The sequence below is a fragment of the Sinocyclocheilus anshuiensis genome, unplaced genomic scaffold (assembly GCF_001515605.1).
Source record: "Sinocyclocheilus anshuiensis isolate Anshui unplaced genomic scaffold, SAMN03320099.WGS_v1.1 scaffold160, whole genome shotgun sequence".
Lineage (NCBI taxonomy): Eukaryota > Metazoa > Chordata > Actinopteri > Cypriniformes > Cyprinidae > Sinocyclocheilus > Sinocyclocheilus anshuiensis.
In genome coordinates this window covers 1,211,456-1,228,808 of record NW_015554119.1, presented here as the reverse complement: position 1 = coordinate 1,228,808, position 17,353 = coordinate 1,211,456, and the positions used below count along the sequence as shown (strand labels likewise).

General features: G+C 37.6%; 2 protein-coding genes across 2 annotated transcripts in view; one reads left to right on the top strand and one right to left on the bottom strand.

Moving 5' to 3' along the window:
* Positions 1-10,680, top strand: part of LOC107669950 (thyroid hormone receptor-associated protein 3-like) — an 11,524-nt gene extending 844 nt beyond the window's left edge. The window contains exons 2-11 of the mRNA XM_016462384.1: positions 2,038-2,170; positions 3,040-3,792; positions 4,246-4,848; positions 4,946-5,121; positions 5,319-5,427; positions 5,549-5,624; positions 6,834-6,994; positions 7,824-8,103; positions 9,098-9,244; positions 9,437-10,680. Of these exons, the coding sequence (XP_016317870.1) occupies positions 2,055-2,170; positions 3,040-3,792; positions 4,246-4,848; positions 4,946-5,121; positions 5,319-5,427; positions 5,549-5,624; positions 6,834-6,994; positions 7,824-8,103; positions 9,098-9,244; positions 9,437-9,664 (2,649 nt within the window). The 5' untranslated portion in view covers positions 2,038-2,054 and the 3' untranslated portion in view covers positions 9,665-10,680. The remainder of the gene's footprint in view (positions 1-2,037; positions 2,171-3,039; positions 3,793-4,245; positions 4,849-4,945; positions 5,122-5,318; positions 5,428-5,548; positions 5,625-6,833; positions 6,995-7,823; positions 8,104-9,097; positions 9,245-9,436) is intronic.
* A 1,555-nt stretch (positions 10,681-12,235) lies between these two features.
* Positions 12,236-17,353, bottom strand: part of LOC107669958 (protein eva-1 homolog B-like) — a 7,882-nt gene continuing 2,764 nt past the window's right edge. Inside the window, exons 2-3 of the mRNA XM_016462396.1 lie at positions 13,755-13,886; positions 12,236-12,888 (exon numbers count right to left, since the gene is read on the bottom strand). Coding sequence (XP_016317882.1) covers positions 12,464-12,888; positions 13,755-13,821 — 492 coding nt within the window. The 5' untranslated portion in view covers positions 13,822-13,886 and the 3' untranslated portion in view covers positions 12,236-12,463. The remainder of the gene's footprint in view (positions 12,889-13,754; positions 13,887-17,353) is intronic.

The window sequence follows — 17,353 nt, the reverse complement described above, 5'->3', positions numbered from 1 at the left end:
ACCAAGAGCTTGTAACACTCCAAAGAGAAAGGAAAAATTGAAATCGCATCATATGACCCCTTTAAAACAATCCTGAATGCGAATGACTAGATGATCGTATAAAAAGTTACAGTTGTAATGCGACTATTGTGCTGAACTCGTTCTTTATTTCCACCCTTAACTAGGGATGCTCTGACCCGCCTTTTTCGCCTCCGATACCGATTCCGATACCTAGGGTTCCGCACAATCGGGAAAAAAAATAAATAAAATCTCGGATTTGGATCGGCCCTCTCTGACCGATACCCGATCCGAGAAAAATGTCACTATCAGAGCCGATACCCGATATGGATATCGGATCGGCGCATCCCTACCCTTAACATAAAAGAAGTGAAAACGAAAGTGTTTTTGAATGTGTCTCATAAAATGGCTGTTTCTTGGCTTTTGCATTGAGATTTTACCATCTGAAGAATAGTAGTGTTTTCCATAATGCCTCAATCACGTGAGCTGCCTATCTAGGCCGCAAAACAATACCTAGTCAGCTGTATGAGCCTGTAGGCAGGTTTGCTGCCTACCTAGACAGCTTTTTTGGGTCTTTCAAATTAATTGGCTATTGAACTTCTCATCTAATACCGACGGAGTCTAAAGTGCTGTCTATATAGACAGCTCACTAGGTTTTGAGACACAGCCAGTGAGTGTCCTCTGCACTGATGATTTGATCAATGCAAATGTTTTTTCCCTAGTATTTCCTGAATAGATTAGAAACTAGCTGCACCGGTTGGGTTGGACTGTCTCTTACCCCAAAGGACTGGGTGACAATTGCTTGGCAGTTGTTCCTGTTCCTGATTTGACTGCCAAATGCATAGACATTATGTATACAAGTCTTTCATGCTATATGACACACCCTGATCTCTATCCCACACTGAAAAATGCTGCATATCAATTAACGTAGGCATCTAATGTTACTAGATAAATGCAACGCACTGGAAAAGCAGGACCTGGAGTTGTTAAAATCTCATAGAGTAATAGTTAACCAGCCAGTGGAGGCAATTCTGAGCTATATATTCTTTTCAGAAACTGGTCAGAAATGAAAACGAATATATGTTGTTTATAGGCATATTGCAAATAAAGTGGCTGAATGCGTCATTCGGTTATTGCAAAGGACTTCTGCAAAATATGCACAATATTATAAGGAAGTGTGTTTTACATGTTTAAGAATCTGAAACTGTTTCACGCTTTGCTTTCTGGCCCATCGAGTCAGTTTGGTTCTCTTTTTTGTGGTCATCTGCTGCATACTTTCAGAGTTGTTTTCTGTTAATGTTTGATTTATCTGGTCAACACAGAATTCATCCATAGTGGGTCAAGGTAAAAAAAAAAAGCTTACTGTAAATGTTTATCAGGTAGGAAATCAAGCACGTATGTTTGAAGACAAATAATGTATTGGAGTTGCATCAGTTACCGTAAGCGGGAGTTAGTTCAGGTGACCGTGATCAGTACTGCTGTAGTTTATTGGAGGGATAACAGTAATCTAGAAATAATAGTTGCTATGTTGTAAAACCATTTAAAAAGTAGATTATGCCCAAAACAAAAATGAATATTTTGTCATCATTTACTCACCCTCATGTTGTTCCAAACCTGCATGAATTTCTTTCTTCCGTTGAACACAAAAGAAGATATTTTGAAAAATGTTGATAACCAAACAGTTGCTGGTAGCCGTTAAGTTCCGTTGTCATTTATTATTATTTTTACTATATAATGGAAGTCAGAATATCTTCTGTTGTGTTCAATAGAAGACAGAAATTCATGCAGGTTTGGAACAACATGAGGGTGAGTAAATGATGACAAAACATTTTTGGGTGAACAGTCTCTTTAAGCATAAAAATAAGTATTGGCAAATCTGTTTTGCAAATGACACATTTTTTAGCTAGCCTGTTTTTTTTTTTTTTTGGTCTGGTTTTAATTTCATAAAGATTTAATTGTGTTTGTTTATTTTTAGGGGACTTTTCTCCACATTTCTGTATGAGTGTGACAGCCTTTTGTTAATGCGATTTTTCTTTTCAGATACTGTGAATATAAAGATGTCCAAGGCCCCGAATTCTGCTTCCCGGTCCAGGTCCAGGTCTAGATCACGGTCCTACACACGGTCTCACTCGAGGAGTAACTCCCGTTCAAGGTCCAGAAAGCGTCGCTACAGGTAGACAGATAGAACAGATTCCAACCACGTCCTTTGCAACAAACTGTTAGTTGGAATAGCATTTTAAAACAAGAAATCTGGTTATTTTAAACTGCTATAATGTCATATCTCAGTTTAAAAACAGCTGCGTCTGAGCACTTTATTCTACCCATGACTCAAAGTCAATGAATATTTGAATAGCACTAAAATAAGATACCATAGTTTCATGACAGTTGCTCCTCCTCTTTCTATTTTCTATTTCTATAAAAGTCTTTCTATTTTTTTCTAACAGCCCAGCCCTTTTTGTTGTTTTTTTATGTGTCCTATGTGCGCTAGGCTAAAAACAGTTTCCTTTTCTTTGTCGTGACTACCTCTTTCCACTGCATGTGGCTTAGCATGTCGGTATGCTTGTCGGTAAATGTAATTCTTAATCAGTTTTCCAATGAAAAAGCAAAAACGGTAAGACATTTTCATGTTAGCAAATGTTTGGTTTAGTCTGGTAAATTTGGACCATGGTGCCTGTAGTTAAGCTCTAAACAAATCTAACTTTATGCATCGCCAGGTTTAGGTAATGAATTTAAGTTGCAGTTCCTTTTTAATATGAAATTTCCATATATGTAATTTCAGAAGATTGTGATGAAGGCATACTTTTAGGCAGTGTAATCTTTTAGTCAGTGGTAAAAGGGTTGTAAGAGTAACATCCATTGCAAAATTTACAGGAAGTGATTTAACACTTTGTTAAGGGAAGAAATTGCTCATTTGCCATTTGTGTGATTATTGATTCTGTAGCACCATCAAGTGGTCATGAATCATAACTGCATTATTTCTCTCTCTTGTCTTCCTGTATTCCTCTTTCTGTGCTTTGAATTTTCATCTTTCTTGTGCTTTAGCTCTAGATCAAGATCCCGTTCGCATAGCAGGGAGAGGAGCTATCCTTCCAGAGATTTCCAGAGCAATCGTGGGTATAACCGTGGTTTCCGTGGCTACTGGAGACCCTTTCAGTACCGGGGCAGAGGGCGTGGCTATTTCCCACGAGGTAACTATCATAGAGGTGGCAGCAACTATGGTTACCGTTCCAACAACTGGCACGGCCATAGAGACCAGCAGCAGCCGTATGACCACTCATACAGCCCTAGGAGGGGGCGCTCGCGTTCCCACTCACCACGGAAACGATCAGCAAGCCGAAGCCGCTCACGCCATTCCGATAGATCATCCTCTGTGCATTCCAGGCACTCCAGCTCTTCCTCCCGATCCTCGTCCCCCCGTCGACGCAACTCTAGCACTAGACGACCCCATTCTAAAGACCACAAAGAAAGGGGTTCACCAGGGGAGAGCAAGGGAGCCAGCAAAGAATCATCCAAGCCTACAGGAAGCACCCCAGAGGAATCCAGTAGCAAGTGGGAATGCCTAGCTGACTACGAGACCAGCCCCAAACGCAATGCCCCATCTGCTGGTGGTCAGACAGAGGTCAAAGTGTCCATTTCCGGAGGTTCCGGCAATGGTGGACCACTGTGGCGAAGCATCGGCCCTGCCAGTAAAAGTCCACTGGCAAAAACGCCAACCTCATCTGGCTTCGGGTTCTTCTCAAAGGAAGACGTGAAGACCGAAGACAAATCAGACTCCATCTCAACCGCTTTCAAAAAGTATGTTTTTGCTTTTCATTTTGAAGGTTTTCCCTCTCTTTCTTTTGTCCTCCAGGCAGTTTTTAATCAATCATCATTCTCTCAAATGTGTTTAGTCTTTGCACAGCAACAAAGATCCTTGGAAGAATAGAGCTTATAATGGAAAACCAATTTCAAACTCAAATGTCACAAATGGGCGTTTACCTGTGCTATGAGGTTGTTTGCAATCCCATAATTTAGGAGATAAAGTTATAATGATGTAAGTATGGAATAAAAACCCATCCTGGTTAGTAGTGTCTGCATTGCTGAAAAGTTGAGCCATAAGTTTGCGCATGTCTTAACTGTTGTTTGTTGTAAGTAACCTTTCTTATCTTGCTGTTAAAGGTAATGTTGGTTTGAAAATGTAAATGTTTTTTAATACAATCTGCTCCTTGATGAAAGAAAATATGTTTAACTTGTGATCGTTCACCTCAGGTTTTTGGCAGAGAAGAAAAAGCCCTTATCAGACAGCGATAATGGCAGGGGTGAGACTTTAAGCTTGGGAGATGCTGACAGTGAGAAGAGCGGCAGTAAGTTGAGAACGGTTTTCGACGCATCCGATTCCGGCTACGACGGCTCAAAGACTGACAAAGGACTTCCGTTTCTGGATGCCAAGGAAGAGGAGTATCGCCAGGAAATGAAAGACAGGAAGACTGAGGAGGAATCCAAGTATAAAGACAAAACCATTGTCACAATGCGGGGCTTAACTGAAGAGCGTTTCGGGAAATGGGATGACTCCATCTATCTGTCCAACAAAGATTCATCACGGAGGGATGAAGATGTTGAGGAGGAACTGGACGAGGAACTTTATCGCAGTCGGAAGCATGTGTCTAGAAAAGAAGAAAAGGCCTCTAAGAAGAAAGAAAAGAAAAAAAGCAGGATCAGCCCATCTTCTCCATCACCATCGAGAGTATCAGAGAATAGAGGCAGGCCACTGTTTCCAGCTGGAAGAGAGGCCTCGCCACCAGCTAAATCCTCAGCAAAGAAAGACCCGAAGTTTAATTTCAGTATAAAGGCATTCACTGATGATGGAGAAAGGTATGTATTTGAATTTACATGTACTGCTGTTTTTTATTTATTTTATTTTTTTTAATGGCATTTGGGTACGTGTATGATTCTCACTGCTTTCCCTCAGCTCATCAGGTACATTAGCTAAAGAAAGACGTTTGTCACGGGATCTTGTGCACCCTGGTAAAAAAGATCTTGAGGAGTTTCGCTCGATCTTCCAGCATATTCAGTCTGCTCAGCTTCGCAGGAGCCCATCAGAGCTATTTGCTCAACATATAGTCACCATAGTACATCATATTAAAGGTAATTCCAGACTAATCTGGTGGTTATGTGCAATGCTTAATTTTATTTCTGCACTTTGTGCTTTGAGGTGCTTCAAGGTGCAGACCTAGGACTTTTGGGGGGGGGAGGGTGAACTTCAAATAATTAGGCTTCATATTTGAACATTTTAAAATGGTGGCATGCAAGAAATGACCTGTTTTTCTGTTTTCTGAATGTAGCTCAACATTTCAAATCATCTGGGTTGACTCTGAATGAGCGATTTGGATTATACCAACGAAAAGCTGCAGAGATGGAAACGAAGCCGAGGAAGAGTCCTGAGATCCACAGGTAGGTGTATTTGTATTCTGGTCTGCTTTCCACTCATGTATCTCCAAATGCTTTTGTGGATTATTATGGGTAAGATGCCTTGTTCCTCTCTTAATACATTTTTTTGCATGCTCTTCCACAGGAGAATCGATGTGTCTCCCAGTGCTTTTAAGAAGCACTCTCACCTGTTTGAGGATTTTGAAGAGAGCGGCTACAAGGTGACACAGAGTTTTCAAATCTGAAATTCCTTCCCAAATGTGTACCAGCTGAAACAGCAGAAATGTGCTATGAGATGTATAATGCTAATGCACAAGAACCCCAATCTCAGTCTTGTATTACTGAGCGTTACGCTCTCACCCACCAGCGTTTGTCATATGATTAATCATGGGTACATACTTGACCATACAAAATGGCTAATCAAAAGGAAGTGACAATTGATCCTGTGTCCAAGCCTTTCACTGGACCGCTAACCAATGCAATAGTAAGTATATCTCCTCGCAAATGTGTTTATGAAACCAAAAAAAAGTGAGGCTCAGTACTAATCAGTATTGGGAAAGCATGGAGCATGCTGCTTTCTCATGAGATCTGTGCGTTTTTTGTTTTGGTTCGTTTTTCTGTCGTAAAGTCTCACGTGTTAATAGACGTCTGTCACATTTTCAGTGGGTGTCCAATATATCATGTTCTATCACATTATGACTTAAAATAGCACACACATTTCATTGGTTTCATTAAAACTTGGCCAACATCAGCCAACACTGTAAAGTCATAGAGGGTGACTAAATAAAAAAAAATGAGGATTGAATTTAGGTCATTCCTAAAGATTGCCAGTAGATAGTTTTTCAGCTGGGTTTTGACTTTCATTGCCATAAGCATCTGCCATTTCAGTGTGTGGTATTTTCTTCTTGTGCCTAGGTTAACCCTAAATTAATAAATTCATATTTATATTAATATTATATTAATATTTATAAATATTAATATTAAAGGGTTCACACAAAAAAATGAAACTCATTTTCCAGTCTATGACTTTTTCTCGCAAACAACAGGTGTTTATCAGAATCTCTCACATGTTGCTTTTGTACAAAGAAAATGAATGAGGATGACTGCTGTCGAGCTACAGAAATCAATAGAATGAAGTCCAAACTAAATAGTCAATCTTAACTTTAATTGTTTGGAAAACAGATTACTGAGAAGAGATTCTGCTAAACATTATCTTTTGTCAAAAAAAGACAGTTATACAGGTTTGTAAACACATGAGGGAGATGATGAGTTAAATTTCTTTTTTGGATGAACTGTCCTTTTAAGCTTCAAATTTAGTTGAAATCACATTGTAGTTCAAGACGAAATTGAGGCATTCTTACCTTTAGCTGTTTACACTAATGATTCAAGAAAATGTGTTAATTATTTTGGACATTATTGTGTCTCTACAGGAGCATGGTAAAAGGCATGATGGCGATTCGGTGGACCTTCGCTTGGCTATTGAGCGCCGTAAAAAAGACCCTAAACGAGAGGGGGGAAAGAGTTCAGCTGGCTCACACACGCCCAGCCATGAACTCTCCCCTGACAGATCCTCCAAACACAAGAAATCAAAGTATGTTCATGAATAATGTTTGAATGGTACTCTATTTTTGAGCCTGGGTCAAGTTGTTTTAGTCTTGTGCTCATTTTCTAGACCAGGGATCCTCAAATCTGACCCACGAGATCCACTTTCCTGCAGAGTTTAGCTCTAACCCTAATCAAACACACCTGAGCATACTAATCAGTGTCTTCAGGATCATTAGAAAATCACAGGTAGGTGGGTTTGATCAGGGTTGGAGCTAAACTCTGCAGTGCATTGGCCCTCCAGGGCAAGATTTGAGGAACCCTGTTCTAGACTATAATGATTTGATGATTCAATGTTGATTTAACTTACCAGTTTTCATTTATAGTGGAACACTTTATTCATAAAACGCTTTACGTAGTTAGTGTTTGGGAGGAAGCACTGTATTATTTTTTTAAACTTTATATTTTAAATGTAGCATAATTCAAATTCCTGTAATTATATGATTCTTCTAATGTTCTAATTCAAATTCAGCCAAATGTACAGATTCAAATTTACATTTTGTAGATAATTTCAGTCTTATGTGGGCTATTTATTTATTTATTTTCAACTTTGTACAGGTGCAGATCGGTTTTTCTTAATATGAAGCTCACTATTCAAAATCAAACAGGCCACAGTGTCACATCACAGTTTTTCCTTCTGTTTAACGTAATAGTGCAAAGATGGTGTTACATTGTGGGTTTATTCTCATACAGCTCCCACAGATGGCAAAGTGGCTCTGATGTTTAATTTAATTTACACAAAAGCACAGCCTAAAACCTTAATCTAACTTTACTTTTTAACTTTTTTTTTTTCAACTCTGTTCTCTCTTTTTCTAAAGGAAAAGCAAAAAGAAGCGAGACCGCTCTCCCTCCTCCTCATCTTCCTCCTCCTCTCCCTCCCCTCGTGCGTACAGAGTGAAAGAGTACCATCCGGAGGAGCACATGGAGGGAGGAGGGGGTTTTAACAAAGCCCGTCTGGGGTCAAGGGATTACCCAGGGCCCATGGATCGCGGCCCCCGGGACTATGAGGGCCACATGGACAGGGGTTATGAGAGGGGCCGAGGAGGATATGACAGAGGAGGATATGACCGAGGTCATGGGGGATACGATCGGGGATTTGTAAGTATCCTACAGTTCTCTGTGACATTGACCTATTGATCATTAATGAGATACAGATGGAATTTGTTTCTTTATGTATTTATCACTGATTAATGTCAAACTTTGTTCCTCTATGACTTTGTTCCCAATCCTAACTGAAATGGAGTCTCCGAAGTGACAACATTTCAACGAAACAACATTTCAGTGTAGGCTTATTTAAGTTAGCTTAGTAACATGCACAAAATGCTAAGCTACAAAAAAAAAAGTCTTCAAAGGTATCTAGGTGTGCAGCTTATTAGGGTTTGGTTTTTTCACCAATTTAGTTTTAATAGTTCAAGTTTAAAAAAATCAAGAAGCATGTCTTTGAATTTATTGAATTTATAAAACTTCAATTACAAAAAATATTTATTTAATTTAATTATTTAATCATTTTAGCAATAATAATAAAAAAATATTCTGGATTTTGTTTCATGATTTAATACAAATTTATTATCAAAAGTAATGGAAATTAAATAAATGTGAACCATGTAATATTTTAAAATTAAATAAAATGAAAATTTGACAATTCAGGTTTACGGTTTAAATTAAAACATGGAAAAATTGTGATATTAAAAATGCTCTAATACATTGTTTATTATTATTATTATTAATATTATTACTTTGAGAAGTGTGTTCTCAAATTTTTTGTTTTGGGTTTGAAAGTAAAGACTTTTGAGTTTCAGTGGGTATCTGACGATCGTTTTTATCAAATGAAATGGAGAAATGCTGGTAAAATGAACTCTCAGAGCAGCTCTGAAGATGAAGTTCACAGATGGATGGTTTATTCATCCAAAATTTGCCAAGTTCCATGATATTTCACATTATAAAGTAAATTCTATTTTTACGACTGTTTTCCACCATTCCGTCCACGTTGGCGCTTTTATATTTGTGTCTTGAATTAGGTCTCTCATATATCTCAGATGTTTCTCCTCGATTCTCAGTTGATATGCTTTTCCCTTGTATTTGTTCTTTGCAGCCGAGAATGAGAGGAAGAGGATGGAACCGGGGAAATTACCCAGGCACCAATACCAATAACAACCCTCCCAATATGGGCGGCCCCTCACGGCCCCCGGACGAGGAGTGGGACCCCGAATACACCCCCAAGAGTCGAAAATACTTCCAGGTGTGCTAACATTGATCTTCGATACGCACGCGCCCCCGTAAATGTCACGTTAAAAACAAAAACTGGTGGTTGGTGGCTTCGCATGTCACTCAGACAGTCTCTTCCTGTATAAATTAGCAATTTTGGGACAGTATAAGCTGCATAGTGGCTAGTAGGAGAGTTTAAATATACATCTCTCTCATTCAACTGCAGCATGATGACCGGGACAAGGAAGGGGAGATGAAGTGGGTGGACACTCGGGGGCGCGGCAGAGGGAATTACCCACGCGGCAGGGGCACCCTCATGATTCGCAAGAGCAGTGGCAGCCCCAAGTGGACCCACGACATGTTCCAGGGCAATGCTGAAGAGCGAGACATGGAAGATGGAGGTGCAGAGCACAAAGACGACAAGTCTGGGGAAAACACTGCTTCCAAGCCATAGACTGATTCACATCATTAGTGTCTGTTCTTCTGTACTGTCTCTAGCTCAACGAGAGCCCTTGTGAGAAATGCATCCTTGTGTGTTCAGATGTTGGACTGTAAAGCCCCTAACGGTAGAGCCATGTCATTTATAGCAACAAACCATCTGCTATTATTATTTTTTTATTTTTGTATTTTTTCGTTTATTTTCAGGGTTTGTTGGGGGTGATTGAAAATATAAATTCAGCCATCTGGTGGCTGAAATTAATTCATTTTCATTTAAAAAGTGCAATAAATCTGTGCACTTGTGCCTTAGATTTAACTAGTTTTATGATTCCTTTTTTACTTTTTTTGGGATTTTCCCAGTAGTTTCCCCCCCTTTTTTTGGAATTGCATGTTAATTATTTCATACATGCTGCAATCTTTTAAATTTCTTCCCTTTTGGTGTACGGTTCAGTCTCATTGGTGCATATCCCTTGTGGACCAATACACTGTACTGGGCCGATTTTCTCCATAAAATTGTCTGTTAAAAATGTACAGATTCATTCTTTCTAACCAATTGGTTCTCAGCTATATTTAACATCCAATTTAACTCATTTTCTTCCCTTACATTATGCCACTAATGACAAAAAAATTGTCCACTTTGTGAAGCGTAAAACTGATTTTTTATTGTATTTTTTTTCTATTTTGAGCAAAAAAAAAAATTGTCACGTTTTAGCTCATTCATCAGATTTTAAAGTGTAGATAATAGAACATGCAAGATAAAGCTTTTGATGCATTTATTGCATTATTGTGTTTATCAAAACAAATTGTAAAATAGTTCATGCTGCATGTTTAGATCATGTGGTTTTTCTTCCATTGATCTCTGTACGCTGTGCGGTAAGGATGTAACTGGGGGACTCGGCTGCTCTCTTTTCTGCTTTGTGACATTATTGTAATGCTGTGACTCAACGTTCTGTTAACATTTACAATCTGTTAACTCTGTGCTTTCAGTCTCCATGGTGAATTTGAAATAAAACCTGTCTTCTGTTTGGTACACGTCATTTTGTTTTTGTTTCGAGTTGCATTGGCTTTGTAAGACACATCGTTGGAACAGCTGCTCTCGACAGCTGGAGCCTTTTAGTGATTTTATGAAGAGGTAGTACTGATTACACAATGTGATGTGAGCTGTTTAATGGTTAAATCCACAATTTGTATAATTTTTTTGCTTAACTACTTTGAACTGCTACTGGACTGTTTGTGTGTTTTTGCACATTTGAAAAGTTTCAGTGTCCAATCCTCCTGCTTCTAGTAATCCTGAAGACCATGATTAGCAGGTTCAGGTGTGTGTGATTCAGATTAGCGCTAAACTGTGTGAAGGAGGCCCTCCAGAAGCAGGATTGGACACGTTTGATTTAGAGCAACAGATGAGAAGCAGTAAGTAAAGTGCATTTAAGACTCTTAATTTGTGTTTTTCTGTTCATTTTTACGTTTGCAAAGAACAAACGTGATGCTTCGTATAGAATTGGAAGCCAAAAAATTTAAATGGGAATTTTTAAGAGTAAACGGCTAAATCATTATAGAGGGTTTGAAAGCATAAATGTTTTTTGTGCCTCCTATTATTTCTTATCTGTAAAATGTGTTATTTGAGCTGTAAATTTGACTACATTATCCATTTTGTTGGGCGACTACTGTTCTAGGTGGATTAACATGATGATAACAATAAAGAAAGTTATAAAAATCGTTATATGAGAATATGGAAGTTGGCAACACTACTATAACAATGCAATACTCTGGAATCACTTTCATAATGATTTTTCCCCAGCTGATAAACAATAAAAACATGGATCCCCAATCAGATCAGAATCCACTAGACTTTAAAGATCTCAAGCCTTTAAAGCAGGGGTCACCAAACTGGGTCCTGGAGGGCCGCTGTCCTTCAGAGTGTAGAGTTTAACTTGCCTCGACACACCTGTCTGGAAGTTTCAAGTGTACTCTTTGAGTATACCTAGTAAGACCTTGATTGGCTGGTTCAGGTGTGTTTGATTGGGGTTGGAGCTAAACTGCAGGTCACCTGCCCTCCAGGACCCAGTTTGGAGACCCCTGCTTTAAAGCAACTGTATATACGTCGCAAAACTACACATTTCTTTCCTAGTTGTTTTAAAGCGGTAGTCGACATAACTGCAGTGCATGCTTATAAAAAACAACGTTACTGTGAGTTTGGTGTGGACGCTAATATACTTATCGTTCTTATTGTGAACAGGCATTAATGGAAGGTGAAGGCTGCCTCTTCCTTTGGAATGTGTCTTCTCGACACGACTGTCACTTTTTTATTTATAATGGACTGAATTGGGTGAAAATTGTTTTATTTTCATTAAGAAAATGCATACAGTATATATACAAACATGAAGTGCTAAAAATGTATTTATAGATATAAAAAAATGCAAAAAAAAATGGATTAATTAAAACTTACTCATTTAGAAGACAGAAAACAGATAATGCAGATAAAATTAAACTTAAAAAAATAAAGGTTCTGTACTGGCATCAGTTGCTCAGTGAAGAACCTTTAACATCCATGGAAACTTTCCATTGCACTAAAGGTTCTTAGTGTGGGAAAAAAAAATCTTTAGATCATTAAAATGTTCTTCACATTAAGGAAAAAATGTTGTTTTAAGTTCTTTGATGGTATCACTGTAAAATCTTCCTTTGGAAGCCTTATTTTTAAGAGTCTATAATCCTTACCATTTTAAAGGTACATTACACCCAAATCTATTGCACAGATAAATGTCCCGTGGCATTCCATATCTGCATGAAACAACTGCATCCAGTAGATAAAACACTGCTAGTGATAGTGAACTCGTCCGAGTGTGCCTGTGCCCGTGACAAGTATATCCGGCTGTCCGTTCCTCCAGATCTCCCTGACGATCCGTTCTCTCTCCTCCAGTCTCCTGGCTCTTTCCAGCTCCTCCGCTGAAGCAAACACGTTCACACTCTTAATGGTTCCGTTCAACTGGGTCTGATCACTCATGGGACTCACTGTGACCACTGAGACTTCTAGGTCCTCCTCATCTCCTTCCTCACTTTGGTCGTCTTCCTTGTCTTCCTCCTCCTCGCTGGATTCTTTCAGTCGTCTCTTGTCCGGTGAGGAGGGTGTTTTTGTTTTTGAACGCAGTCGGCAGGCGATGCCCAGTATGAGGAGGACCAGGGCCAGCAGAAGACCTGAACACACACCCAACATGAAGTACAGTGCGAAGCTCTCCATGTTCTCTGTGTTCAAAGGAAAGGAAAATTGTCAAGAATATGTCCACGTCATATTTTATCCCAGAATCAAAGAAAGAAATAATATTAATAAATATATTAAATGTATTAAAAGAATGTATTTTTCAGGGTCAGTGAGATTTTTTTTTAATGCTTTTGAAAAAAAGTATTTTATGCTCAGAAAGGCTTTGATCAAAAATACAGTAAAAACAGTATTATATTATTTTATTATTATTATTATTATATTAATATTATTTTAATTTAAAATATCTGTTTTTTTGTTCTAATGATCCTTCACAAAACATTCTGTTATGTTGATCTGGTGCTCTAGAAACATTACTTATTATTATCAATGTTGAGAAAACCATTACATTTATTTGGAATAGAAATCTTTTGTAACATTATAGATGCTTTTACTGTCTTTGATCAAGTGAATGCATCCTTGCTGGAAAAAAATATAAAAAAAAAAAAAAAACTACTGACCCCAAGCTTTTGAGCAGTAGTGTGTGTATGTGTGTATGTATATATATATATATATACACGCACATTTCAAAATTTCTAGTAAATTGAAGTTGCAATTTCGAGTAAATTTCTTGCTTTTTCTAGACTGATTTGACACTGAAGAAAAAAAGAGAAAAGTCTTTAGGAACATTTAAGCCATTTCTCATGAAGTCAGAAGTGTGAAGCCAAATCAAACAGAACACTTAAGTCCATGGAATGGGTTGTTATTTTTTTCTTGGGGTCAGAAGTGTGACGGGGCACAAAGTTCAACAAAACCAACCCAAATCTATATACAGTGCTTAGCCATATGTCTTACACTGCTTGATTTCTTAACCTGGGCAGTAATGAGTTGTTTGTGTTGAATGCTCTTATACCTGTTATATGGGCGTATGTAGCCATGGTGTTGCTCAGCAGCTCCATGTCTTTGCGTATGGGGTTCATTTTGGCTTTATCGTATCTTTTGCTTTCTTCTCTACTTTATCTCACCTTGACCTTCAGCTTGACCCCTGTGGTAGAACAACATACATATAGTTCAGAGACAGCAGTGTCATATGTTTAAGAAAAAACCTGATACAAACGTTTGGGTGTTGTGGCTGGTGGCCTTTGCATCACTATGCAGTTGCTATGGTGTTCTGGGTGGTTGGTATGCAATTTCTATTGTGTTTTAATTGGTTGCCAACTTGCTGTGCAGTTACTAGGGTGTTCTGGGGGGTTGCTTTGCAGTTACAATAGTGTTTTGAGTGGTTGCTAGTTCCTGTGTGGTTGTTATGGTGTTTTGAGTGGCTGTTATGATGTACTGAGTTGTTGCTAGGATATTTTGGGTGGTTGCTATGTGGCTGCTAGGGTGTTCCGGGTGGGTGGTTGCTATGTAGTTGCTTGGGTGTTGCTATGCGGTTGTTATGGTGTTCTGAGTGGTTGCTATGCGGTTGCTAGGGTGTTCTGGGTGTTTGCTATGCAGTTGGTATGATGTTCAGAATAGTTGCTCGGATTGTATGGTTTGTTGGTGGTTGCTATGGTGTATTAAGTGATTGCTGGGGTGTTTTAGATGGTTGCTATGCAGTTGCTAGGGTGTTCCAGGTGGGTGGTTGCAATGTAGTTGCTTGGGTGTTGCTATGCGGTTGTTATGGTGTTCTGAGTGGTTGCTATGCGGTTGCTAGGGTGTTCTGGGTGTTTGCTATGCAGTTGGTATGATGTTCAGAATAGTTGCTCGGATGGTATGGTTTGCTGGTGGTTGCTATGGTGTTTTAAGTGATTGCTGGGTTTTTTTTTTTTGATGGTTGCTATGCAGTTGCTAGTCATCTAATTTTTAAAGTTAGTCATCTCATTTTTTTTCTTTAAGACTGGTCATAACTCTTTAAAGTCAGTTATAATAAGGGAGAATGGTCTCATTTGAATCCAAAAACTAAGTCTGATTAGCCTACTTCATGGCTAGCTAGTTGGTCAAACTAGTTTTTACATTTATGCAACCGGCCACTGATTAGTCGCTGATTTTAGGTAGGCTATCATTCATGTTCATAGCACAAACTGTGTTGAGTTCTGTGCGAAGATTAATACTTAATGTTAGGGCTATTGAAAAACCAACAGTGATGCTTGCTTTAGCATTGCAAGAACAGCTAAAACAACATGCCCTTCTATGCATAACTAGACAAATAGGCTCTAACTTATTTATTTTGGACACTGAGGCTGAAATTGCGTTAACTGTGCCATTTAAACAGCATTATATCTGTCTCTTTCCAAACAGGGCATTTGTTACTGCTGTTGTTATTGCATTGACCCAGGTCTCACTCTTTGCTCCCAGACAGACTTTCCCATTTTTCCCACAGGAACCGAGATACTGTGAAGACATTCACATGCTGCTGTGTGGGACTCTTTCCTGGGAAACTGGGAAGGATCCAGCTTGTGTCACTCTCTCCGAGATGGAAAAGAGGAGGGGGAGAATTAAAGCTGAACATCTGGATTTCCCAAGCTGGAGCCGGACGAGTCCTGGATGTGCGCTTGGCGAGAATCTCCTCCGGCCCAAGTAAAGAAACGATAAAAGCTTGAGACTATAAATGCGGTGACTCCCTGTGTGTGCCCACACCATAACTCTGAGACCATGCCGAGATCACGGAAGAGGTGCCATGTTATTGTCTTCCTGTTTGTTTCCTCTTGGGGCCTGTAATTACAGTAAACTTTAATCTACGCCATCAAGGCCCAAAGTCTCAGCCGCCCTGATCCCTATCTGCCACGATCTTGGCAGAACAAGGGCACACATTTAAGTACACTTGAGTGAAGCACATTATGTTGACTGTGACTCTTTGTCTTTGTGCAGCATTCCATTGGTCAAAATGTCTACTAATTCTCCTCACAGATGCCTCAAGTAATGTTTTGCTGTTCAGAGGTTGCTGATCTTTCATAGCTCATTAACTTAATGTAGCTCTCATTTATGTGTAATTTCAATTATCGTTTCAGATGTCAATAATAATAAATCCACACAATTAAGGTAGAGTAGGTATACAGAGTAAAGTACACCCCTTTTCTCTTTGCATCAGAAATCCCATGACAAAAATATCAAAATATGATCACAACATGTACTCAAATTTTTCTCATTAATTTTTACACAACTGAATTAGGATCATTATCAAATGATCATCATGATAATTTTTTTTTAATTATATTGTTTTTTAATATGATTATCTAAATATTATTGAATATAGAAAACGAATACTAATACTAATTATTATTATTATTAATTATAATATAATACAATATTATTAAATATAATAATAAAAATAATGTGATGATGATGATTAAAATTAGCCTATATATGTATTAATGTTTAATCATACAATATAATTAAATATAATTATAATTTATTATTAGTTAATTATTTTGCATATATAGCAGTATTATATATTACATAATATTACATAATTAAAAATTATTATTACTATTAATTTAAAAACATTCATGTATAACAGTAATAATTATAATATTTTATATAAACAATTACCAAATTTAGAGCAAATTTTAAACAAAATATTATTATATAAATATTGCAGAACAATCATAATAATAGATGAAGAATGTTTATTTATGGATATAATTAACAACATGTTATAATTATGGTAATAATTATAATATGTAAATATTATTGAATATAATAAACATAGATGAAGATGACGATATATATGTTTAATTATACCATATTATATTATTGAATATCATGTTAAGTATTATATTGAATATTATATACATAAAAGTTCATAATAGTAATTTTTTAATATAATTTAAATATTCATGTTATAATAAATGATAATTAGTATACTATACAGTGGATATAGAAAAGAATCACCCCCCTTTAAAATAATCACATTTTGTTGCTTTGCTTATGCTGAGCTAATCAAAATGAGCACAGCTGATCACATTTGAAAGTCAAATAGATTTGTGTGCCATTGAGAAGGCGATGAGCTACACCTGATTGAGTTTTTTTTTAGTTTTAAGTCATTTTTAGGAGGGGTGTGATCCTTTTTCCAACTCTGTGATTCTGTTTTTTTATTTTATGTTCTGACATGTTGGTGTTATATCTTTCACGTGGATGTTATAAGTTGCACTGAGTAAATACAGCTGGAGACCGTATTCATTTCAGGCTGCAAAGCAACAAAATGTGATTATTTTAAGGGGGGGGGGGGGATTCTTTTCTATACACACTGTAAATTATAATACTTTATATAAACATAATTGGCATAAGAGCAAATTTAAACAATCAAATATTCATAATACTTAACCTCTTAAGACCAGAGAAAAGATTTTTAGGAAAAAAATAGTTTTTTTCATGTCTTTACATTGTTTTTAGAGCATAAAAAAAATGTTAAAAAAAAAAAATGTAAAAAATTATATTTCATTCTTAAGTTATGCTATGTCCTCGGTACAGGACATCGGGACTCAATTAAAAAGAAAAAAAAAAAAGACATGAATGAACATGCATAGGCAA